This window comes from Molossus molossus, unplaced genomic scaffold (assembly GCF_014108415.1).
Source record: "Molossus molossus isolate mMolMol1 unplaced genomic scaffold, mMolMol1.p scaffold_m16_p_12, whole genome shotgun sequence".
Taxonomy (NCBI): Eukaryota; Metazoa; Chordata; class Mammalia; order Chiroptera; family Molossidae; genus Molossus; species Molossus molossus.
The window spans coordinates 53538481-53566220 of NW_023425347.1; the positions used below are offsets into that span (position 1 = coordinate 53538481).

Sequence of the window (27740 nt, forward strand, 5' to 3'; positions counted from 1 at the left end):
TCCTATATTGGGTGCATATATGTTTACCAAGGTTATATCTTCCTGTTGGATAGATCCTTTCAACATGATGTAGTGGCCTTCTTTGTCTCTAGTTACGGCCTTCATTTTGGAATCTATATTATCAGATATGAGTATTGCTACCCCAGCTTTTTTTTCCTTTCCATTTGCTTGGGAGATTTTTGTAAACAACATATAGATGAGTCATGCTTTCTTATCCAATCAGCTACTTTGTGTCTTTTTATCAAAGCATTCAAACCATTTACTTTTTTTTTTTTCCAAATCTTTATTTTTGGATGTAAAATGTATTACAGATGTTCCACATTTTCCCCCCATTGACCCCCTCCTCCGCACTACCGCCCCCCTCCCACCTTTTCCCACACTATTGTCTGTGTCCATTGGTTATGCATATAAGTTCTTTGGTTTATTTCTTCCCACCCCCCCAACCTCTTTCCCTTTGAGGTTTGTCAGTCTAGCAATGAATTTGTGCTTCTTAATCCCTTCACCTTTTTCACCCATTCCCCCAACCCCCTTCCCAACTGGCAACCAACAAAATGTTCTCTGTATCTATGAGAATGTTTCTGTTCTTCCTGTTCATTTTGTTTGTAGATTCCATTGTTGATAGATATGTATTCATTGCCATTTTGTTTGTTCATACATTTTATCTTTTTCTAGACCCTTCATCATTTCATATAATAACGGTTTGGTAATGATGAACTCCTTTAACTTTTTCTTGTCTGGGAAAGTTTTTATATGTCCATCAATTCTAGCCCTGGCCGGTGTGGCTCAGCGGTTAGAGTGTCGGCCTGCGGTCCTGAGAGGCCCGGGTTCGGTTCCCGCTAAGGGCACGTACCTCGGTTGCAGTTTGTCCCCGGCCCTGGTTGGTCGTGCGGGTGGCAGCCACTCAATGTGTCCCTTTCACATCGATGTTTCTCTCTCTCTCTCTGTTCCTCTCTCTCCCTTCCACTCTACCTGAACAAAAAATGGAAAAGTGTCCTCGGGTGAGGATAAAAAATAAATAAATAAAATATGTCCATCAATTCTAAATGACAGCTTTGCAGGATAGAGTAATTTTGGTTGTAGGTTCTTGGCTTTCATCACTCTGAATATTTCTTGCCACTCCCTTCTGGCCTGCAAAGTTTCTTTTGAGAAATCAGTTGACAGCCTAATGGGTACTCCCTTGTAGGTAACTAGCTGCCTTTCTCTTGCTGCTTTTAAGATTCTCTCTTTGTCTTGAACCTTTTGCATTTTGATGCTGATGTGTCTTTGTGTGTGCCTCTTGGGGTTCATCTTGTTTGGGACTCTCTGTGCTTCCTGGACTTGTATGTCTGTTTCCTTCACCAAGTTAGGAAAGTTTTCTGCCATTATTGTTTCAAACAGGTTTTCGATTTCTTGTTCTCTCTCTTCTCCTTTGGGCACCCCCAAGATGCGAATGTTGGCATGCTTGAAGTTGTCCCAGAGGCTCCTTACACTATCCTCATTTTTTTGGATTCTTTTTTCTTTTTGCTGTTCTGATTGGGGATTTTATGCTTCCTTATATTCCAAATTGATGGTTTGCTCCTTGGATTTACATACTCTATTACTGAAGCTGTGTAAATTATTCTTTATTTCAGTTAATGCCTCCTTTAATTCTAACTGTGTATCCATGATTTCTAACTGGTCCTTTTTTATGCTCTTGAGACCCTCCCTAAGTTCACTGAGGTTCTCACTAAGTTCATTGAGCATCCTTATAAGCAGTATTTTGAACTCAGTATCTGTTAGGTTGCTTATCTCCATTTCGCTTAGCTCTTTTATTGGGGTTTTGTTCTGTTCTTTCATTTGGGACCTGTTTCTTTGTATCCTCATTTTGGCTGCCTCCCTGTCAAACCATTTACTTTTAAGGTGATTATTGATATGTACTTATTTATTGCCATTTTTACTTAGTATGGTTCTATTTTTCTTCCTATTTCTTCTACTAATTACAGCAGTCCTTTTCACATTTCTTGAAGTGCTGGTTTGGTGCTAATGTATTCCCTTAGCCTTTTTTTGTCTGGGAAACTCTTTATTTGACCTTCTATTTTGAATGATAGCCTTGCTGGATAGAGTAGTCTTGGATTCAGATCCTTGTTTTTTATGACCCTAATTATTTCATGCCATTCCTTTCTGGCCTGTAGTGTTTCTGTTGAGAAGTCAGCTGAGAGCCTTATGGGGGTTCCTTTGTAGGTAACCTGTTGCTTATCTCTTGCTGCTTTTAGGATTCTCTCTTTGTCTTTAATTTTTGGCATTTTAATTACTATGTGTCTCGGTGTGGGTCTGTTTGGGTTCTTCTTACTTGGGGCTCTCTGTGCTTCTTGAACTTGAGTGCCTTCTTCCTTCACCAAATTAGGGAAGTTTTCTGTCACCATTTCTTCAAATATATTCTCTAACCCTTGCTCATTTTCTTCTTCGGAGACTCCTATGATGCGAATATTATTAAGTTTCCAGTTGTCCCTCAGTTCTCTTAAGCTGTTTTCCTGTTTTTTAATTGTTGTTTTCCATTTGGTTTTCTGATTGGTTGATTTTTTTCTACCTTGTCTTCTAATTCACTGATCCAGTTCTCAGCTTCCTCTACTCTGCTGATTAGCCCTTCCAATGTGTTCTTTATTTCTGCTATGTCATTCTTCATTTCCAGAGGCCAAGCTATTAATCTAAATGAAGTCTTTCAATAAACATAAATGAGAGGCTTTGCTGGGGGTGAGCCCCAACAGATGTCAAAAGGCCTGGTTACACTGCCTTTTAGGAGCTGGGGTGCTAGTACTGCAGGGGAGCAGCGTTGCATAACACCACCAAATAGGCTACCCAACCAATAGGTGACCAAGCACAGCCCTGATACAATAACTAAATATTCAGGGTCAAGGTCCAAATTATTGAGGATTTTTTGGTTTTGTTTTAGTACATAATAAAAGAGTCTATATAATGTTTTGTCAAATGAAAATATTCTCAGAGTGATATTTAATTCAATTCATAAGATGTAATATTTCTATAAAATTCCTGCATACATGCCTGAGAACTTGGCAACACAACTGCCTAAAAATGGAACAAAAACTGTAACTATCACACCAATCATATTTATAAACAAACCGGTGAGATTGAGGCACACAATTCCCAATTTCAGGTGGAGGAACCTTGAAAAATAAAATCAGCTAGCTTAACGTGCATACCACAGACACGGAGGGAAGCTGAATTAAGAAGTTTCTAATTTCTAATCTCAAACATTTCGCATTTATTTTCATTCAGTGGTTGATTATCACTTTCACACTTTTAAACCTGGAATCAAGTTTGACAGTTAAGCCAAGCCAACATAAGGACCAAAGAGGAGAACATGAGCCTGAAAGACCTGTGACTGTTTTTTCACCCCTGGAATGAAAAAGCCTCCTTCAGTTAAGAAATTACAAATACCAACAATCTTTAGCTATTTCTACATAAATATCCAGCTTGTCTAAATTCCTTAAATTATGGTTGAGTTGCTCAATCACTCAATAAATATTACTCGAGTTCGTGTCAGATGCCAGGCACAGAGGAAGGCACTGATGATACGGTGGTGAATGACACAGTGTTCCATTCCCTTGTGGACTTTACAGTAGCAGAAAATGGGTGAAGGAAGAAACACACATATATTTCTTATTACTAATTTTAGTAAGTGTGACAAAAGGTACCTTGAGAGAGAGTAACAAGAAGACTGTTTGATAATATGAATGGTGGGTTGGGGAGTGAGGAGGAGACTGAGATGTTGGAGGAGGCAGAGAGGAGCTGAGATCTGAAGGATGAGCAGGAGTCAGGTGAAGGCGGGTGGAAATAGTATTGGGAGCAGAGGCAACAAGCACACAAAGCCTTTTTGTGGGAAAGGACTCAGGCTGTCTCCAAGCCTGGCAGGTCTGGCTGACACCACAAGGATTCTGAGGCAGGATGGTGGGAGATGAGGACAGAGAAGCAGGCAAGGTAGGGCCTCAGAGGCAGCGGTAACTAGCGTGGATTCTGGTACAGATGCAATGTGGAGCCTCTGGAGGGCTATGAGCAAGGACCACCTGACTTACCCCATCAGAGGTCATTCGGTTATTGTGTAAAACATGTAGGAGGGAGAAGATTGAAGGCAGGGAGGGAAGAAGGAAAGCAACTGCAGTGGTCCAGCAAATGACATGGTCATTTGGATGATGGAGGTCACAATACAGGGAAAACATGACCACTTCAGAGAGAGATTTTTATATAGAATATCAGGACTTGATTACCAATAGTTAGCTTGTACAGTTGATCATTTTAAATAGCACATAGTGTGTGTATTTTTGTGTGAATGTACATGTGTGTATATATGATAAAGACATCATATTTAGATGTATTAGTAAGAAAATGTGAAGTATATCCAAATACACACATACATATCAGCTTCTTTGATATAATACATGTAAAGTTCCATCAAAACAACTATCATTACAATGAAATTATGTTTCACAGAAAGATTTTCATGCTCACGTGATGAGTAACTCACAGGTCAAGTATCAATTTGACTTTAAAGATGCTAATAAAACAAATGAATTTTATTCCTTTTATCGGGTTCATTTTCCACCATCCTTATCCATGTCCACTGGTGGTAGGTAAGATAGACAATAAATAAATTGTCACTAATACAGATTTTATTACTCTAATGTCTCCTTAACCATTTGAGATAGTTGGCTATTAAAATACATATGTGCACAGACACACAATCAACCCCCAAAAACTTGGACAGCTGGTAAAAGTTCTGAGTTTGAATCTACATACATATCTGAGTAGCAGTAATTGCTTTACAGTGTTACTCCCTTGCTTATCCTTCCCTCATTTAAGTATGAAGTGCTAAGCTACACACATCTCTAAATAAATTGTGCAAAATATATTTACCAGCAGAGAAGTTGAGGATTTGGCAGGACGTGTTCTAACCTGCTGAAATTTATCACCCGAAAAGTCAGGGCAGCTGGCGATGGGTTGTTGGCAAAGTGTCTGGTGATGCCGGCAGGGAAGGATAACACCATTTCTCCAGTGATCTTCACGATACATCTGGCATATCAAAACACATGAGAGGAAAGAGAGAGGAAGCCAGGTCAGTATGCTGTGAATCAAAACAGGTGTGAAAAAAGGTCAGATTTCTGCAACAGTATTACACAGCAGAAGAGATGCAAGGTAAGCTCTTACGATTCCACTCTCAACTATAAATCATTCCTAAGACTCAACAGTTTGCTTTAGCACTTATTCAAAAAAGAGTGACTATTTTGTTGAATGTCTTTTTAAGCTGTAAGAAGAAAAGTGCAGCTTTTCTCTTTTAGAAAAGTCTACAATTTCCCCTCACAAATAGAACCATCTACTCTGGTGAATTTTTGGCAGCACATTTGAAGATATTAAATTATACAATGTTATCACACTATAAAAACATATAATAAATGACACATTTATAGTGTAAAATTCCATTATATTTGACATAGTACACACTTGTGAAACCCTCACACGTTCAAGGTAGTGAACATATCTAGGATCTCTAACTATTTCTTCATGAGTCTCAGTATCCCTCTTTCCTGCCCTCCTCCCCCTTCCACTCCTCATCCTTAGGCAGATGCTAATATGCTTTCCAGCATTATACATTAATTTGCACTTCCTAGAATTTTATAAAATGAATCAGAAAGTATGTGATTTTTTAAAAGTCTAGCTTCTTCCAGCTTAATTACTCAGCTTAATTATTTTGAGTGACATTCTTGTAGTGTGACTATCAGTAGTTTATGACTTTATTGTTGGGTAGCATGTGGATATACCATAGGGTTTTTAAAAAATCTATTCACCTGTGAACATCTGAATTCTTTCCAGTTTTGGCCTATTACAAATAAAGCTGTGATGAATATGTGTGGACAAATCCCTGTATGGAGATCTTCTCTCATTTCTCTTGGATACATATACAGGAGTGGAATCACTGGATCACATGGCAGGTGTATTTAACTTTTTAAGAAAATGCCAAAATGTTTTCTAAAGTAGAAAATACATCTGTGTATGAGTTTCAATTCTTACACATGCTCTCCAATACTTGCTAGGGTCTATCTTTTTAATTTTTGCCATTCTAACAGGTGATCAGTGATATCTCACTGTTGTTTTAATTTTATTTCCCTAATGGCCAATCAGCTTAAGCATCTTTTCATGTGCTTATTTGTCATCAGTTAACTATGGTGAAGAGTCTGCTCAAATTTTTGGCCAAGATTTTATTTTGAGTTTTCTGTTCTGTTATTGAATTTTGAGAGTTCTTTATACATCCTGGATACAAGCAATTTATCAGATACATGCTTTGCAAAGATTTTTTCCCATTTTTGACTTGTTTTTTATTTTTTTTCTCTTTCTCTTAAGAGTACCTTTGAAGAGAAGTTTTAATTCATCTATTTATTTTTTATGGGTTGTATCTAATCAATTTATTCTTTTGGTGTCCTATCTTTGTCAAATCCAAGGTCACAGAAAATTCACCTATATTTTCTTCTATAAGTCTTTAATTTTTATTTTTATATTTAGCTTTATGATCTATTTTTCAGTCAATATCTGTATTGGATCCAGGAGTGAGGTATGTATGGACCCATGTTCATTTTTAGTGTGTGGATATGGATATCTAATTGTTCTAGCACTGTTTGTTCAGAAAAAACAGTTCTTTCTTCACTGAATTTCTCCAGCTGCTGAAGTTCAGTTGTCCATATATGTGTGGAACTATTTCTGGATTATCTATTCTGCTCCACTGATCTAATTTGTCGCTCTTTACACCAATACTACACTGTTTTTATTACTGTGGCTTTATAATAGAAATAAAGTAGTGTTAGTCCACCAAGTTTATTCTTTTTCGAAGTTGTTTTGGCTATTGTAGGTCCTTTGCACTTCCATATGAAATTTACAATTACCGTGTCAGTATAGCTCCAATTCACCTTTTACTGCCTGCTCTGAGAAAATTAATAATGGGCCCTTTATTTTTTTCTCTGCCAACAGGCACCATGTTAACCTTTGCCATTAGAGGGCGCTAGAAAAACACCGCTGGGATCTTCCTTTCTTGTCCCAGTGTGCTTGCTGGGTGGGCTCCTGCAGTGCCTGTGGTACCCCCAGTGCAGGGGTACTGCAGCCCATGTGGCTTTGCTAGTGCTCTGTAGTACAGCAGCTTCCCTAGCATCTGACTCCTGTAGTGCATGTAGCTGGGCTGCCCCAGTGTCCAGATTCTGTAATGCAAGTGGGTTTTTTCAGCTTCAGGTTCCTACCGTGTATATACTGTCTCCACAGCCAGCTCCTGCAGTGCATGGTGGCCAACACCTACTGGCCACTAGTTTCCTCTGGCATGCCCCTCAGTCAGTTCTGTAGTGCAGTGTGCCTCAGTGGGACACTTCCCTGTGAACAGCTGGGAATCTGCTGGGCTCTCCCTATGCCATGCCCTGGAAATGCTCAGAGAAGTAAGCTGGGGCAATCATATGGTACCCTAATCTCTCCAGGGTCACTGTCTTTTGTAAATCATTGCTTCATATATTTTGTGTGCTTTCGAGATGTTTTCAGATGGAAGGGTAAATCAGTCCCTGTTACCCTACCTCGGCCAGAAGCAGAAATGTCAAAAGGTGGAAGGCAGGTGAGCTTCCTAAATTTGCCATGTGTACCCCTCCTCTCAGATATTGTCATCTATAACTCTGCACTGCTCTGAATGAGAATTCTGGGTTTCTGGAAGTGGGCACCTCCAACTCTTCTGAAGAATATTGCTGAGCTCTCAGTTTGGGTGCCAACTCTGCTGTCTTCCTTCTCTATCTTTCAGACCCATAAACCTTGCTTGATTTACTGGTACTAAACTGATGCTGAGTGTGGACTTCCTCTTAAGCTCATATACTCTTGATGTTTTATAATATGTGAACATGCAGAATATCGTTTGACAATCTAGGAGAAAATAATTAGAGCACTTGCTGAATTAGACGTCAGCACGTACCATCACTAGTATATTGTCAAGCAGTGGTGGCTCAAATACATTTTAATTGGTAGGAAAATTGCTCAGTTTCTTTTCCAGGTCGCTCAAAATGAGATCTAAGTGGTATCTTGGTGGGGGATAAAGTTTCTCTGAAAGCAAGTTAGCAAAGGGAGGGGATGGTTTTTCTTAAGCCAATAAACATTTATTAACTGTTGTGTATGTTTTTTTTGAGTGGGGAGGCAATTAAAAGATGAGCAAAACAGCCCCTGCATTCAAAGGGCTCACGGTGTTCTGTGAACAATGACAGTTAATACAAGGCAGTATCAGAAGCAGCAAGGCTCCTCATTTACATTACATTTCCCAACTGCATCTCAAGTGCCAGAGTCAGACCTTTACTGGTTTCATAATCCATCCAATGTTAAAGTTGATCTGAAATTTTCCATATAAAAATTAATATTTTCAATATTCACTGGAGGAAAACCTTTGTTTAACTGTAATGATTGTTACTATTGGCATATAATGTGACTACATTTCATGTGAATTTGAATTATGGAAATCTAAAATACTGCAATATGGAAATATCAGCAAACTTACTTTATGAATAAATTTTGAAATCATGTGGATCCTAACAAAGAAAACACTGGTGAAGAATGGCAAAAGTTCAAAGTCACTGGCCAAGTGACTTATAAACTGGGTTCTCCCATAGGCAGCAAGCACCATGTTAGCCGGTCAACAGAAACGTTGGCCGATTTTGGACAGGGAATGTGTGGATTTGATTTGTGTGAGGTCATCAGAAATGCATCCCTCACATAAAATGTGACAACTGTGCACTTTGATAACTAAGCCCATGGTCTTCTTTTCAAATGAATATACCTCTGTGCATACACAGCTTCCCTTCCCATTGACTTAGGTACTAGACAAACTCCTTTTCATATTTCAAGACTCAGTTCAAAAGCAGGCCTTTCTGAAGCCTTCCTTAATATTCTCTCCAGTCAGCCTTTCTTAAATTTTAGTTTCCATGGACATATGTACACATTTAAAAAAAATTGTTTTGTAGTTTCTTGCACATATCGTACCTACTGTTGGGAAGGCAAGAGTGTGTCTTAGGTTTTGGGAAGGCAAAGGTGCGTATCACAGAATCTGGTGCAGAGTACACTAAACAGTTATATGCAGGGTGCCTATTCAGTGTACCAGGCATAGTGTAACGCACCTGAGAAATAGGACAAACCCCCAGTTGAAGGAGAGGCAAACACTCGAATAAATAACTGAAATATGATAAGGGAAAGACAGAATATAGCCAAGAAACCTCCATTTTTCTAGGGGATTAGAGAATTAATCCCTAGCACCAGGGTTGTTCGAATAGGAACTAATAATGGGAGATGCATTTTCCCAGGCAGCAGCAAAAGTGAAGGAGTTCTGTGCCTACAAGCTACTAAGAAGGACTGAGATGTCAGAATACCTGTTACAGGTGTTCTGAATACTCAGGGAAAAGTGTAACTATACTTGAATGGATTGTATAAAACATTCACAGTATGTTTATCACAGTATAAAACAATTAAAGTAGTAGATTTGTTTCCAGTGTATGGTCTGAACGCAAAGGGGGAAGGCTCTGATGAGAGGGACCACAGGCAAAGCAAATCCACATTTCTTTTCTGCATCATTCTCTACGTGGTGCTGTGTTTGGCTTTATCCTCCTCCTTCCTTCCTCACCCCATGAGCAAACTTTTGAACTTGGGTTGTTTCCTTGAAAGTGAATAACAAACGAACAGCAATTAAAATGATTCACCATCTGGAGATGAAATTAAATTTAGAAGACTGTCACTTCATGATCTGTTCATAAATTTTGAATCTCATAATTTCAATGAAATATACTGTATCTCCTATCTACCAATATATAGTATATATTGCAGCTATTTATTGCAGTATAATTGAAAACAGACTCAATACATGCAGTCATCCACAAATCAAAGGCTCAGTTCATATCTAAAGGCATAGGAAAAGCACTAATATTAATTTGGCTCAACTGCCAATATAGGTTTCAATATATGAATTGGGGAGTGGGGGCAGGGAACACAAACATTCACTCTATAGGTCCCTGGTTCATCCCATGTAGTATATATACAACTTAAACTCATGGTGCTTGCTTGCTCTAACAGTTCAAACTCACACCTCTATATGAAGTAGCTTTTACTTTCTATTGCTATGTGGACATGACAAATGGACTTCCTGCCTTGAAGATGAAAGGACACAGGATAAACCAGGGTGCTGTAGACTGAAACTTAATCCCCAGTGTGATGGTGTTTGGAGGTGGGGCCTTTGGGAGGTGATTAGGTCATGAGGGTGGATCCTTTATAAAGGAGATTAGTGCCCTGATGAAAGAGACCCCACAGAGCTCCTTAGTCCCTTCCACCATGTGAGGTTACATGGCCAAAGACTGTCTATAAACCAGGAAGCCAGCTCTCATTAGACACTCAATCTGCCAGCTCCCTGACCTTGGACTTCCCAGCCTCCAGAACTGTGAGAAATAAGCTACCCAGACTATGGTATTCTGTATAGCAGCCCAAATGGACTAAGATACCACAGTCCACAGAGCTTATTTCTCTATAATACTCTGGGTTTAGAATAAAACCAAGATATTTAAAAGGACATGACATTTAGGGTGGTTGATAGATACATGAGGTTGGGCAGGACACTAAAAGGTGGAGTTACTAATTATGTTACTTTCTCAGCATAATACTGTTAGATTTAGACTTAAAAAAAACCCCAAAACTAGTGTTTCTGAGGTATAAAGAGAATTCATGATTAGTAATATAGATTCCCACTCAAAATAATGTAGAAATCAAAGTACTAGTTATACTTATCACTGTTTTCAAAGTTTTTATAAAATAGTCAAGTGTTCTATATGCACATTTAATTTTTCCTCCCATTGCTATTTCCATAGATACTAAGTTTTCTAAACCCTTATCCTTGCAAGTAAAACATAAAGAGCAATTCTTCCCTCACCTAGGTTTGTCCTATGTTTATCCATCAAATTCATACCTGAATTCTACTAGTGATACAAGTGAAACCTAGTTTGACTTAGGTATTTAGTTTTAGAGCAATAATTAATCAATATTAACTTTTTTTCCTTTTTGGCTCAGGAACCCCTTTGTGAAAGTGATTAATGCTGTAGACACTGTCTATGGACAAATGAACATGTGCACACACATGTAAGATAAGCAATATAATTCCAGGAAATCCACAGACTTCCTGCACCCTTTCTATTGAACTCCTTATACAAAGACAAAATATTTAATTATATTACATATACATGCAGGTCAAGTCCCTTATCACTATGTACTGATATAAGTAAAAGAAGGTTCTTATATACAGAGAGTGGTGCCTTTTTCTCTAGAATTTTTACTTTGCTGTGATTATAACTTATTTATTTATTTTTTGGGTCAGTTTTTCCTTACTTGGTAAGGTTAACATATAATTTGTCCTCTTAGTTATCTGAGTGTTATGGGAAGTTTTTTCCACATTCATATTCTAGTGCACTACTGTTTTAGTTTATATGTAGATGATTCCCATTCAGGAAAGACGAGGGCAATAAAAAGGCATGATCTGGACATTTACTTTTGTGAGATTATTAATAAATTTTCTCACTGTTGACAGAGTTGAGTGTTCTGTTACTTGCAACCAAAATTAAATCAGCGATTTCTAGATAGTAAGATATGATTATTGGACATTTTGGTACATTTTTTAAAAAAGCAGTGAATTGACTTCTGGTCAAGATGGTGGTATAAAGCAGAAAAAGACAAATACCACATGATCTCACTTATATACGGAATATAATGAACATAACAGTCTGAGGAACACAGTAGACCCAGACACATGGAAGTAGGGCACAGACTGACATCCCTCAGAAGAGGGGATGGGGGGGTTGGGGGTGGGAAGAGATAAACCACAGAACTTATATGCATGTATGCATGACCAATGGACATGGACAACTAAGCCGGGGATGGGGCGGAGGTGGGGTGGGGTGGGGGGTGCCAATGGGGTAAAAAGGTAAAATACCTGTAACAAAAAAATAAATAAAAATTCATAAAAAAAAAAAAGATGGTGGTGTAGGTAAAAGCGTATTTTCCCACAACCACATCAAAGTTACAACTAAACTATAGAACAACCATCATTCAAAACTGCCTGAAATCCAGCTGAATGGAAGTCCTACAACTACGAAATTAAAGAAGCAGCTGCATGGAGACTGGTAGGAGGGGCGGAGGCAGATGGGCTGGTCCTATACCCACGTGTGGCGGATAAAAATCAGGAGGACACCTCGGCTGGGAAGATCCTCCCTGAGGACTGAGGGGTCCCCGTCCCACACCAGGCACCCCGCTCAGGGTTCCAGTGCCAGGAAGAGAATCCCCATAACTTCTGGCTGGAAAAACCAGCGGGAACTGAGGCTCAGGGAGGCTGAGGCAGCTGGAGCCCCAGGCAGCTCCTCTTAAAGCGCCCGCGCACAGACTTACTCAGACTTGCTCCTTCTAGGTTTGGAGGGGAGGCAGCTTGAGGGGCGCCAGAGACATACAGGGAAGAACTGAGCCGTTTGGCATTGGAGCAAGGGCTGGAGAGGCGACCTTCTCCTGGACAGATGTGCTGTCAGAGGCCTTTGTTTCTTTGGTGAGCCCTTCCCTGGGGCAGCAGACAGCCACCATATCTGGGACTCCAGCAACCTAGCCCGGCCCTGGTGATTTCCTGAGGCCCCGCTCCACCCAACTTTCAGGCCCATCCAAGCTGTTGCCAGTTGCTTAACCATAGGATTGGCCTGTCTTGGATCCTGCTTCAGGTTTTCCTAAATTCTTTCAAACAAGCACATCTGGTCTCAGCTAGCCCCATACCTCTCATTAAGTAATATACAGAAGCAAACACAGGGAGGCAGCCAAAATGAGGAAACAGGTCCCAAATGAAAGAACAGAACAAAACTCCAGGAAAAGAACTAAGCGAAACGAAGATAAGCAACCTAACAGATGCTGTGTTCCAAATACTGCTTATAAGGATGCTCAATAAACTTAGTGAGGGCCTCAAGAGCATTAAAAAAGACCAATCAGAAATGAAGGAGGCACTAACTGAAATAAAGAATAATTTACACAGATTCAATAGTAGAGTAGGTAAAGCCAAAAAGCAAACCATTGATTTGGAACACAAGGAAGCAAAAAACACCTAATCAGAACAGCAAAAAGAAAACAAAATCCAAAAAAATTAGGATAGTGTAAGGAGCCTCTGGGACAACTTCAAGCATGCCAACATTCGCATCTTTGGGGTGCCAGAAGGAGAAGAGAGAGAACAAGAAGTCAAAAACCTATTAGAAACAATAATGACAGAAAACTTCCCTAACTTGGTGAAGGAAACAGACATACAAGTCCAGGAAGCACAGAGAGTCCCAAACAAGATGAACCCCAAGAGGCACACACCAAGACACATCAGCATCAAAATGCAAAAGGTTCAAGATAAAGAGAGAATCTTAAAAGCAGCAAGAGAAAAGCAGTTAGTCACTTACAAGGGAGTTCCAATAAGACTGTCAGCTGATTTCTCAAAAGAAACTTTGCAGGCCAGAAGGGAGTGGCAAGAAATATTTAGAGTGAAGAAAAGCAAGAATCTACAACCAAGATTACTCTATCCTGCAAAGCTGTCATTTAGAATCGATGGCCAGCCCTGGCCGGTTTGGCTCAGCGGTTAGAGCGTCCGCCTGCGGTCCGGAGAGACCTGGGTTTGGTTCCCGCTAAGGGCATGTACCTCGGTTGCAGTTTGTCCCTGGCCCTGGTTGGTCGTGCGGGTGGCAGCCACTCGATGTGTCCCTTTCACATCGATGTTTCCCTCTCTCTCTCTCTCTCCCACTCTATCTGTGCAAAAAATGGAAAAATGTCCTCGGGTGAGGATTTAAAAAAAAAAAAAAAGAATCGATGGCCATATAAAGAGTTTCCCAGACAAGAAAAAGTTAAAGGAGTTCATCACCACCAAACCGTTATTATATGAAATGTTGAAGGGTCTTTTTGAAGAAAAAGATAAAATATATGAACAAACAAAATGGCAATGAATACATATCTATCGGCAATGGAATCTACAAACAAAATGAACAGGCAGAACAGAAACATTCTCATAGATACAGAGAACATTTCGTTGTTTGCCAGATGGGAGGGGGCCTGGGGGAATGGGTAAAAAAGGTGAAGGGATTAAGAAGAACAAATTGGTTGTTAGACTGACAAACCTCAAAGAGAAGAGGGTTGGGGGGTGGGAAGAAATAAACTAAAGAACTTATATGCATAACCAATGGACACAGACAACAGTGTGGAAAAAGGCCGGAGGGAGGTGGGAGTGGAGAGGAGGGGGTCAACGGGGGAAAAATGAGGAACATCGGTAATACATTCAACAATAAAGATAAAAAACAAACAAACAAACAAAAATAAAACTATAACACTCCCTAAAAAAAAGGGTCTCTATGGAATAAAGGACGATGTCTTCCTTAGTATTCCTTGCATCTTGGGACAGAACGGAATCTCAAATGTTGTGAAGGTGACTCTGACACCCAAGGAAGAGGCCCGTTTGAAGAAGAGTGCAGATACACTTTGGGGAATCCAGAAAGAGCTGCGGTTTTAAAGTCTTCTCATGTCATACCACCTCACTGTCTGGGCTACCACAGAATTTTAGTTGGTGCATATCTCCTTTTTATCTGATTTGTGCCTAAAAACAACAGTTTCCTAAAGATACAGTAATGGTTCACAAAACCCTGCATCTGTATCCTGATGCTGGATGGTATTTACCTTGTGTAGTCCTGAACTGGTTAGTGTGAAACAGTGCCATTTCCTCAAAGGCACCACTGCCAATGTTGCACACACTACAGTTGCCCTTCAGACTAGATTTGTGTTCACTGTGTTATACAACTTCTGGTTCCTTTACCCAATGTGCCTAGTCCAACTTTTTTTTCTCCCCAATCAGTCTCATCCTGGGATCCAATGTATAAATCCAGCACTGCATGTCTTGACATAACTGTTCTGAAGAATTTTATTCTGTGTACTATACGTATCAGATTAGTGTACATTGCCATATACTGTAAAAAAAAGTCTACATATAAATAATGAAGCCAACTATCCAAGTGTAATACCAACTAAAATGCCAAATAAACCTTGAATAGTGAAAAAAAAAAAAAAAAAAAAGCAGTGAATTAATATTTTCTAATTAAGTTTTCTCTTCCATTCTAGGTATGTCACTTATTAATGTTAGTTGGATTTCTTTTGGTTTTACCACAAGGGATTAAGTAGCTGTTTTAGGGTATCCTCCACTGAACAGACAGAGTTTGGAGGACAGAGTGGGCCAGGCTCCAGGCTTACTTGCTTGGATCTGCTCCTTTGAAGTAGGCGTTGACTGTTTCTGTAAATGCTGCTGCGACAGGGAGGGTGTCCTGGGCCCCCATGGTTAGGGGGCTGGGTCCCCTGGAGGAACCTGCATGAAATAAAAAACTCTCATTAAAATGGGCATAAAAGATGTTTTAGTATATGTGGAACTATACTAAAGGATTAAAGAATAAAATCTACTACTGAAAAAAAAAGTAATGTGCTAAGAACTGTAATTCCTCTGTATATTCAACATAGAGCTCAAGTATTTAAAAACAAATATTTGGCTGGTTTACAGACAAACACACTTGGAATTAATTCAGTTATGTATTTTACTCCAGAAAACAATCCAAGCAGAAGAATAAAGTCCTAGGGTTTTCAATGTTTTGCATAAAGCACAAGGCAGTATTTGCATGACAGTTTCTACACAGGTAGTTAATAAAGAAAAGTACTAGCTTCCTATTTGAGCATTCACCCTATACAATTACCCATAAAACTTTTAGCATTTCTTCTTGTTAAACAGACAAGCAGCCATAGAGTAGCATGTTACACTTTGTCCTTTTCTGGATTCTTTCCATTTCAAAAATTCTGGATTATTTCCCAATTATCCTCAGATCAAGTAGGCTCAAGCTTACACATCCAAAAAAAATGTACAACCAAAATGTACACCTTGACTTAGCACAAAGACATAAATGTATCAATTTACACTATTAAAAATAACAGCAGTGCTCATGTTTATTGAACACTCACTTCATACCAGTCACTGCACTGGACACCTTACAAGAATGATATCATTCACCCCCACATCAGCCCTGGGGGATAACATTATTATTCCTAATTTATAGAAGAGAAAACTGAAGCTCAAAGAGGTCAGTGACTTGCCCAAGACAATAAAGTTAGTTAAGTGGCAAAACTAAAATTCAAACCTAGATTTGCTGCCCTCTAAAACTCATGTTTTTCTTATTATATCATATAGTTTGTTTAAATGAAACATTTTCTTCTTTGGTTTTGATACAACTTGAGGTTTTCAAAAGGAGTAAGGTTTGGCATTATCTTTGTTATTAATCTCTAAGCATGATACTGAACAGTCAAGTTTTAGTAATTACAAAGTATTTAATTATATCCCAATGCTACTGCTTCTGTTCCCAAACTCTATGTTACACTTCTTTTATCTTCAGTATCTCAGTCACTTCTGTCTTTTCTGGCTATAAAAAAAATCCACCCTTTGTATATCTCTCTTCTCAATAAAGTTTTCTATCTTTCCTTGGCTTTTGACATCTAGTACTTGGTAACTGGTCATAACAAACATTTGCTTACTCTCTGCTATGTAGCAGGTACTATAGTGCTGGGGGTTCAAAGAGAAATGAAAGATAATCCTTGTCCTGAGGAGTTACAGTTCAATGTGCTGCCCTTTGCATAACTCTCTCCTCGCCATTACTTGCTGCATACTTACCATGTATTTTACATATATTATCTATGTAAACTTATGAAGGAAGCATTATCTTCATTTTGTAGTTGATTCGAGAGGTTTGTATAAAAAGGCTCAGAGTTTATACAACTTGTTCTGTCTTGCACGGTTGGAACACAGGATATTTAAGATTGGTACTCAGATATGTATAAGTTCAAAGTTTAGGCTCTGAGGGCTATATTATTTTGCTGCCTCAGCAGGGAATTATAGCACCATTTGAGGGCAAGTAAACAATTGAAGTACCAATGATGAGACTTAAGATGGAGTACACATGTCTGAGCCTTTGCTGCCCATAAGATTGTAAACATTTAGAAAGAAGAAACTATGACATGAGCTTTTTTTGTGAGACCTCCATATTCTGTAAAACAGAGCCAGGATTACATTTACCTTTAATGAAATAAATGATCCATTGTTGGATCTCAGAAAGGAAAAGTTATGCACATCTATAAATAAAGAAGGCACACTATAAACAGAGGCCATTGTTTTGTAATAGTGTTGCTCAGTTTATTTGTTCACTTATTTGTTCAAATATTTATTGAGTGAATACTAGGTCACTCTCCTGAAGTAGAACAGTTTCCTTAACTGTTGGTTAAAACTTGGCAAGGGGGCTGGGTTCTCACCATTATGTCAGGGCCATAGGCACCATATGATTGGAACTTGGAATTTCTGTGAAGGGATAGATCTTTAATCAAATTATTAGAGCGATTTGATACATGCTTTAAGAGTGGTCTGAGCAAAGCTCGATGAAAGCACTTCCGGTTTGGATGGGTCAGGAAAGGTTTCACGGAGAAGGTACAAAGGTAGCTGAGGTTTGAGGATGACTGGGATCTCAGGATGGGAAGAAAGGAGATAGTCCAGCATGTACACAGGTGGACATGTGTTTGCTCAGTTCACACGAGATTTTGAGAAACCACAGGAAGTGTGACATTATCATTATTATTATTATTGTGTATATGTATGTGTTTGTGAATGTGTGTATTTGAATGTGGTGGGTATTGAAGGGCGAGACATAGAAGGAGATGAGGCTTAGGGGGTTAGGAATTAGATCACGAAGAGGTTTGTATAAATATTTAGAAAAATTTGTCTTTATTTTATAAGTGATTTATAGGTATTAAAATCACAGTTACTTTTTGATAATCTAATACAAATCTATGAATGCTTTTCTGAGTAGAATGCACATATATACAACATTTATATAATTCGAAAAAGAATTACAAAATTCTTAAAGTCCTTGGGATCCTGAAACTGAAGTTAAGAACACCCTCTATACAAGATGGGAGGGCTCTGAAGTATTTGAAATAGGGCAGTTACAAGAGGGCTTGAGTTTAGATCACTCTAGCTAGTGTTGTGGATAATTTAGTGGAGGGAGATAATAATGTAGGTGAGATGACCTCTTAGTAAGAAAGTGATAAAAATTGGTGAAAAATGCCAGTTAGTAGATAAAGAATGTCATGCACAATACATTTCAGTTCTGCAAAGCATTCATAGTCTTCCATGATATTCTTGTGAATAAAGTCGTGAAATTGGGTGGATAATAGTCTCATCAAGTGAGTTGTGAATGAGGTGAATCACAATATCCAATGAACATGAATCAGGAATTCTCTAGTGGACTATCTCAGAGATCTTAGTTTGGGCTCTTCAGTGCCTTGGGTAAAACTAAAAAATATGGTCAGAATGGTTCATTGCTGTGGCTACAGCATGGGATTTGGTATCAGACAAACCTGGGATTAACTCTTGTCTCTGACCCTTGTTATCTATATGATCTTTGGCAGGGATGATGTAATCATAATCACTTTGTGGGCCTGTTCTGAGGATAAAATAAGGTAAAGCATTTAGCACAGTGCTTGGTCCATAGTGAACACTTAATGATGAGCTATTTTTATGATTATTATCACAAATTAAGATACTACAGAAGTTATCTTAAATAATGATGACTCATTGAGCATTCTCAAAATTATTTCAAAGTTTTGGAATACTAAGCTGGAACTGACAAAACATCAGCAAAAACAAATGTGGAATTTTTATATATCAAGATTAAAATTTTATCAAACAATTGCAGTTTGGGGAAAACAGGTTTGGTAGAAGAACATGTGAAAAAATATTTGGGGGTTTAGTTGATAATCAGCTTTCTTTTGTTGGGTTCCAAACATTTTGCATATTGGGCCATAGCAGTGGATGAGTAACAGACAGATCACCGGAAATGATGGTTTCACTGCTTTTTGTTTGAGTGTTTTGTTTAAAGCAGATCAGATGGTAATTAGAACACTTATCTATAAGCTAACGCCTGAACTCTTCAGTGTAATGGTGTATAAGACTATCTGTGTTGCTATAGTCTGGTGCTTATGTACTTCAACATTCATACACTGAAAACCTAATGCCCAAGGAGATGATATGAGAAGGTGAGACCTTTGGGAGATGATTAGGTCATGAGGGCAGAGCACTCATGAATGGTGTTAGTGCCCATATAAATGAGGCCCTGGAGAGCTAGCTTATCCCTTCCACCATGTGAGGGCACAATGAGACTTTGTAGTCTGCGACTTGAAAGAAGGCTTTCATCAGAATCCAATGGTATTGGCAACCTGACCTTGAACATATAGCCTCCAAAACTGTGAGAAATAAAATTTTTGTTATTTATAAGCCACCCAGTGTGTGGTTTTGTTATAGCGGCCAGAACGGACTAAGACATGCAGTCTGATCCAGATCTATCCCTCATGGCCTACCTCCTCCTACTCCCTCCAACAACTCTACACTGTAGGTACATTCACTTCTGGGCACTATAGTCCTTATCGAAGATTTAATCAGTAATGTCAGGGAAGGAAAAAACACCAAAACTTTACAAAGTACCCTTTATCTTAAAGGATCCATAATTTACAACTCTAATTTTTTTATATCCCTAAACATTACAATGAATATGCCATTTTTATTTTACCTTTTTCTTTTATTACATAATTTTCTTTATTTCTATCTAGTCTATATATCATTTCTGACAAGCATATATTAGTCTACAAATATTCTCCAAATGTTGAGCCATTTCTGAGTAGCATTATTCTAAATCAATTTTTTAAATAAATTGTTCTTCTTTTTAATTATTTCCTTAAGATATAGTTTTATTACTATAATGTGAGATAACCAAACCATAAGGCAGATACATTTTTTACTACTAAGAATGACAGATTATTTTACATAAAGATTAAAATGCTATTAGTAATACATGAATACTTCTATTCCCCTCAGTACCTTAGAGAGTCTTTGTTAATATTATTAGAAAACTGGTTAAAACCAGAAGAGTAACTAAGATGGTGAAAAATTCAAACCTCATGGCCTAAGAGGACTAAGAGGGGCCTGGAAACTACTTTTTAAATATCTGAAATAATATTACCAGACATTGATTCAAGGGATCAGAGTTCATGGTCATGGACCTGTAAGTTAATAGCTTTGTGACCCTAGGCAATTCAATTAACTTTAGATTTTCTCAATCATAGAATAAAGGCAACAGAACACATACTATCCGTGTTTTAGAATCCTAGGATTTTTAAGTTGTTTATAGGTATTTAAAAAATTTTAAACAGTAGGAACAACTTTCTACAGGGAAACTGCTCTGAAAATAGAATCTCTTCATTGGAAGTTTGGAGAGAATCTGTGAAGCATTTACTGAGCCTCTACTATGTGCAAGATAATGGTGGAGACACAAATATGAAAACTTGCAGGAAATAAGACATAAACATATAGAAAAACTAATAATAATAACATAAGCAAACAAGAGCTTAAGACAATAAAGTGATAGCGCTATGAAACTTTTTCACCCAAGATTAACTGCCAAATAAGCAGGGTAGGGGCGTTGTTCTATGGTTGAAGAAAAGGGAGCTCGGGCTCTGGAGTCATACAGAATTGCTCTGAATCCTGGCTCCCCCACCTGCAATTTGTATGACCAAAAGCAAGCTATTTAATTTCTGTGACTCAGTTCCCACATCTTTAAAACAGAATAAATAATAGTAATATCTGTGTTAAAAGCTTGTGGTGAACATTAAATGGAATAGTATTTGTGAAGTCCTTAACATGGTATGTACTCGAAAGATATAATTACTATCATTTTTGTTGCTGTTATTCTGTCAGAGTAAGCTTTACTTAGGTTGGTGAATTAGAGTTGTTTCTTTGAAGTTAAGTATTTGTTTTGGTAGAAAACAAAGGGAAGCGATACCACAAATGGTATTCTGCATTGAACATGAAGCTAACTAGAATTTTCAGGTTTCCTTCATCACTAAAAGTCTGTTATCATAAGACCAATGAATTCTATGCATTGAAGCTGAATTTTTTGTATATTACTTAGGTAGTTATTGTATCTGTTTAAGTTTCTTAATATAATGCTTGAACCAATAGGAGATAAAAGTTGGTTGAATGCATGTTTGTCTTTTGATTCATTCAAGTGTGAGTTCCTGTAGTAATTAGACATTGTACTAGGTACTAAAGGACACACAGAAAAGTATAAGACATCCCCTACCCTTCATGGAGCTTACAGTAAGGAAGGAAACTATAATATTGAATAAAAATAAAAGATAAACCACTATATAAAGTTAGAAAACAATTTATTATTATAATTATTATATTACTATCTGATGATTTTTAAAGAATTCAAAGTGGAAACAGTATTTATGATGTTGGTCCTTCAATAAAATAGAATATCAAACACAGATATTGCTTTATATTCTTTATACATTGAAGGAATAATACAGTTCAGTATAATTATCTCTATGGCACTAGATCAAGGTCACTCTGCTAGTAAGTGGCAAAGCTGAAAATCAATCCTAGGTCTCCTGACTCTAACAACAACAGTAGTAGCAGCAACAAAAACTTCTGTCATTTTTCCTGTATATCAAGAATTGTTCAAGGAGCTTTACTTATATTAACTCTTAATCTTGATAATACCCCTATAAGGCTCAACTACCACTATTATCCCTGCTTTACAGATGAGTAAATTGAGGTTTCACATCATACAGTAGCCTTGTCCCACAGCCACCCATTTAGTAAGCAGTAAGAATGGAACTGGGATACAAACTCTAAGCAGGACTGCCTGACTCTGGATCCCACACTTGTGTCTACTCTTTCTGCTCTAGGACCATACTGTCAGAGCAAAATTATGTTAGGCATTTGTAGTAGCCCAGAAGGATGAATTGCTGCCATTAGCTTGTGGAGTTCTGACGAAATAGCAACTCCAGGGTCCTGGAAAGCAATTGGCATTTACACTTATGGAATCTGAGAAATGGAAAGGGATACATAGTGTGTGAGGACATTTTCTGAAAAGCAGTTTTCTGTGACTCTCATCACCAAGCAAGATCACACACACACACACACACACACACACACACACACACACACACACACATACACATATTAAGGCAAAAAGAAATCATAATAAAAGTATGAAATCTTTAAAAGATAAAGTCCTAGCCCTGGCTGCTTTGGCTCAATGGTTAGAGCGTCGGCCCACAGACCAATGAGTTGCAGGTTCGATTCCAGTCAAGGACATGTACCTTGGTTGCGGTTCATCCCTGACCCCGGTTGGGGTTGTGCGGGAGGCAATCAGTCGATGTGTCCCTCTCACATCAATGTTTTTCTCTCTCCCTCCCACTCTACCTGAAGATAAACAGAAAAATATCCATGGGTTAGGATTTAAAAAAACAATAAAGTCCTTGATTTGTAGAAGCATTACCTAAGTAGTCAACTAAAATATGAATGTGGGTATGGAGTATAGACTGGGTATATAAAATGTTAAAGGAAAAAGGGAAGAAAGAGGGACAGAGATTTTTAAAAGAGAAAGAGAAAGATACACACATACACACACACAAACACAAGGAGAAAGAAAAGCAAAATACTCAGGAACAGAAATTGAGTAAAAGTACAAGAAAGTTTACAAATGTTTGTATGCTGCCTTTAACAAAGCCACCTCGTCTCGCAGCACTGCTGGTCACAGCAGAAAAGTGAAGCATGTTATTAAGGTGGCAAATGACCTTAGAGGGTGAAGGAGATGGAACAAACAGATGTAAGCAACAAAAAGCCTCAGAACGTAAAAGAAGAGAAAATTAATCCAGGAGTTTTATGAAGCAGCAGAGTGAAAACTGGGTTAGTTGTTGTTATTATTTAAAAGTAGAACATGCCCTGGCTGGTTTGGCTCAGCGGTTAGAGCATCGGCCCACGGTCCAGAGAGACCCAGGTTAGGTTCCTGCTAAGGGCACGTACCTCGGTTGTGGTTCATTCCCCGGCCCTGTTGGGTTGTGCAGATGGCAGCCAGTTGATGTCTCTCTCTCACATTGGTATTTCTCTCTCTCTCTCATTTCTTCCCTCTCTCCCTCCTGCTCTGTCTGAAGATAAATGCAAAAAAAATGTCCTTGGGTGAGGATAAAAAAAAAAAGTAGATCATATTAGATGGAATATAATAAAAAATAAATTATATTAAACTCTATGATAACTTATAGAGTAAATTCTATATAATTCAATGATAAAGACAAAAAAATCATATTGAATTAAAGTTGGATCCTGACTTTATCACTTACTGTGTGATCTTGAGCAAATTACTTAATCTCTCTGAAGTTCAGATTCATTATTTTATCTCTGTAAAATGGAGATAATATCCTCTACAGATGTCATGAAGATTAAATATGATATAGAATTATTCTTGTTATCTAAGAATAGTCATTATAAAAAAAAGTTACCTAAAAATAAGTGTATTTAAATGGCTCCTAATTTCATAGTACATAGTGATAAGAGGCTTGTTTGGAACTCTAAATTCTCATAAACTGTATTTGTGAAAATAATTTTTATTAGCACATGAGCAAATAATTAATGGGTTCTTAGAATGAACAAAAATGATGTGTGTTGATATTTTGAGAAAGAGCATATTTTTCTGATAAAATAGAATTATAAGCTCTACACAACAATCTAGGTTCAAATTTCGCTTTCAATCATGGTCATTAAGTGAGCCATCTTTGCAGAGTTTATTGAGAGTTTTATAAATTTTCCTAATGGCCTCTCAATTTCCTGATGTTCTTTTGAAGTGGCTATGATTTAAGCTTCATTTTTTTCCCTTCTTATTCAGTTATTAATAGTTTTATTAATTGTCAATTGACAATTACTTTAAACCATCACTTTCATCGACTTCATGGAGTGTGCTTTCTACATATTACAAATCAAGAAACCAAGTCTGAAAGAAGCTAGTCATTTGCCCACATTTTCACGGACAATAAGTGGTAGAGTCAGGATTCAAATGCAGGTCCACTTAACTCTACGTTCTTTCCATATAAGGAGCCACATAGGTCTCATCTTGACTCACAGTGGCACTGGGTGACTTATACCCATTGCATACTTTTTATAAGTAATAATATTAAGGGCTGACTTATACCCATTACGTACTTTTCAGTGTGCAAGGCACTCACCTTCATGCAAAGGAGGATAGCACACTTAAGAAAGTCAATTATCATAAAATAGAATGAAGGGTACTGAGTTTCTGGGTATAAAACAGAATTAGAGTTATTTTCAGTCTTCCTGTTCATATGTCCCTGTTTACCTGGTCTGGATATATATATATATATATATATATATATATATATATATATATTTCATGTACATATATTTCTTGCTTTTCAAATTCCACTCTGACTAGAAACATGATTGGCTGATATTTTTGTTGTGTTTTACAGAGAATTTTCTTCAAACCGAGTCTTTGCTTATAGTTCCCAAACTGTTAGCCAACATTAATGCACTAATTAACATCCTAAAATAATGTATGACTCAGAAAATGGAAATATTATACTTTGTTTTCACCATCAATGTCACATTAAACACAATCCACAAAAGAACTATTGTTTAAAATGGACATAAGGGAGGAGACAAAGCCATAATGAAATGTCTTAGGTATGAGGACTCACACAATCAAACCCTAGACAGTTTCATATAGACAGCACTGAGAATGTATTTGATCAAACGTCTGAAGCTGAGCCAGGTAGAACATGGTGTCACAAGGAATATAAGTAATGATATCAAGGGCTGACTTATGTAGAGCACTTGTATATGATGACCACTGTGCTAAATACTTGACATGCATAGTTATGTCTTCTATTCTCAAAATATCTCTTTGAGGCACAAATCATTATTATGTACATACTACCATTGAGGAAATTGAAGCTTAGTGAAATTAAACAGTTTGCTCAAGTTAACTTGCTCTACAGCAAATGATGTGTTGGGAATGAAAACCAGATCTAACTTCAATTGTATTAGTAAACCCTACCCTGCATTATCAATGTTCTCCCGTTCATGATAATACGCTTTGCTCCAATATCCAGCTGGATGTACAACAGGTATTCTCAGTGGGACAGTCTCATCCCAAAGGAGGTGAATAGTGGTTCTTGGGGGAAGGTAAAATGAATCTCACCTTTTTACATATAAAGCACACAGATATGCACACAGTACATAATCAAATGTACAGAATATCTGTAATATTAAAATTCTATTGGGGAACAATTATGGAAAAACAAAGGCCTAAAAAGACTCCCTGGGTAAGGGAGGGAGGATAAAGAAAAAGTTTGAGACACACTGGTTTATAGTTTTAATGGGCCGTGGATATTCTTGACCTTGTACACCTCATCAGCTCTTTTGGAAAAAACTCTAAGGCACTGGTTTTGCTGAAGAATAATTAATAGTTTGTTTTTCTTTCTTCAAGCTTACACTGAGTGAATAATATCTGTGGTGTCATAGTTATAGGTAATCTAATCAAGAATATCAAGTAAGGACCATACACAGGAACAAAGTACAGGAAAGGGGAGGATGAGAACTTGGTCAGGCCAGTAGAACTATTCTCGCATGAAGAATGTGGGAAGTCCCTGGACTGAGGCAGGAAAGGGGCAAATATAGTCCAAGGATATAGTCAGAGAAGCTAGGGTGAGCCTAGTTTAGGCTTCAAACCAAACAGGAGCACAGCCAGAATACAATGGTCGGGACAGTGGCACGGGTCCTTGAGCTCCAAGAAGAAATCCAAGGAGTGTTTAAGGAACAGGGAGACTTAAAGGTTCTGAAATAGACATCCAAGCACGTTGGGCAGGTGGAGTGTGTTTTTCTGCAAAAAGTCTGGTGTGTATTTTCAGGAAGGTGGTTGCCACTTTAAGGCATAGCTTTGGAGTTGACATCACTGGCATGTTATCAGCCTGTTAGAGTCTTTCTCAATTACGAGTGGGAGACATGAAGACCTTTAAAAAGGAGCGCAATATTCACTGAAGAACCACAAATGAATAAAAATGTATAAAAACACGTTCAGCCTCACTTGTAACTAAAGAGATGCAACAGGCAGAAAGAATGTCTTACCTTTTCAGGTTAGAAAACATCTTCATGCTTATGAGAATATAATGAAATAGGCACTGTACTATAATGGTGGAAGTAAAAGGGTATAATCTTTCTAGAAAACTGCTTGGCAATGTGTAGCATGAATGTTTAGAAGTTTCATAATTTTAGCCCATGATTCCAATTTTAAGAATCTATTCTAAGAAAATATCTTAAGGACAAACAATATGTGCAAAGGTGTTCATTGCATGTGGGACAACTGGAAGCAATTTAAATGTCTAACAACAGAAGTTAGGTAAGTCATGATTTATGAGAGAATGAAATGTGATGCAGATATTTAAAAGTTTTCAGTAACTGACAATGGAGCTAAAAAAAAATCACTTATCACATTTTCCCTATTAGGTTGGAAAAGGTGATAAAAACGGACATAACTCAGTGTTGATAAGGGCATGGAAAAATTGTTAATCATAATCCTGGTATGAACTTTTTGGAGGGACATTTGGTAGTATGGAGTGATATCTAAAAACGTGCATTCCCTTTAACGTAGTAATTCCATATTTAACAATTTATCTTTAGGACAAATTCAGACACATACATGATGATATAGTTTTAAGGCTGCTCATTGTACCATTTGACATAAGAGCAAGATAAGGATAAAATACTAAATATCCATTAATAAAAGACAGGTACATTAATATAATGCTATGGAACCATGAACATGATTATACAGATGTATATGTATATATGCATACATGTATATCTACACACACACTGCATGTAGTAAATGTGAATGGCTACTATTGACCTATAGTTACAGAACAGATTATATATTCTATTTGCATAAAATTGTACATATCCTATTTTTGAAAACATTTTAACACTTTTGAAACTGAGATGCATCTTGTAATCAATATAAAAAAACTTGGCAGCTACTAACAGAGCACGTTCCACTGTTGTCTCTTAGTAAATTTCAATTGTACAATAGTGTCAACTCTAGTCCACATGTTTTACCATCGGCTTATAGTTGAAAGTCTACCCTTTTACCATCCTTTCCCTATTTCTCCATCTCCCTCAGCTCCTGGCAGCCACTTTTCTTCTCTCTGTTTGTGAGGTTGCTTATCTTTTTTTTTAAACTCCACATATAAGTGATACTGTACAGTATTTGTCTTTCTCTGTCTGGCTAATTTCACTTAGCATAATGCCCTCAAGAGCCATCCATGTTATTGCAAATGGTAAGATTTCCTTCTTTCTCTGTATTTACTCTTTTATCTATACTTTCCCATATTGTTTGAATGTTTTAAAAGTAATGTGCTAAAGTCAATGTCATAATTAGGATAAAACAAATTATGGGTTATTTTCAAATATGTCTTAACAGCATGGGGGACATTATCATATGTTAAAATAAAAGGATGCATAATTCTATGCTGCATGAAAATATAAACTACAAATGCACACAGTCACATACATATGAAAAATCTTAGAAATAAAATACACCAAAATGATAGCAGTGGTTACTTGATGATAGATTATCTCATTTTCTTTAAACTTTTCTGTTTTTCTAAAATTTTTATAATGAGCATGCATTATACTTTAATATTGTGACAAAAAATTATAAATAGAAATTTCGTCTTTATTTCTTGAT

General features: G+C 37.6%; 1 protein-coding gene across 16 annotated transcripts in view; it reads right to left on the reverse strand.

The window, feature by feature from the left end:
• SGIP1 (SH3GL interacting endocytic adaptor 1) overlaps positions 1-27740 on the reverse strand; it is a 211995-nt gene that overhangs the window by 14833 nt on the left and 169422 nt on the right. For all 16 annotated transcript variants that reach the window (XM_036255792.1, XM_036255785.1, XM_036255793.1 and 13 more), the window contains 2 exons: positions 15304-15415; positions 4888-5043 (listed from right to left, as the gene is read on the reverse strand). In XM_036255792.1, coding sequence (XP_036111685.1) covers positions 4888-5043; positions 15304-15415 — 268 coding nt within the window. The remainder of the gene's footprint in view (positions 1-4887; positions 5044-15303; positions 15416-27740) is intronic.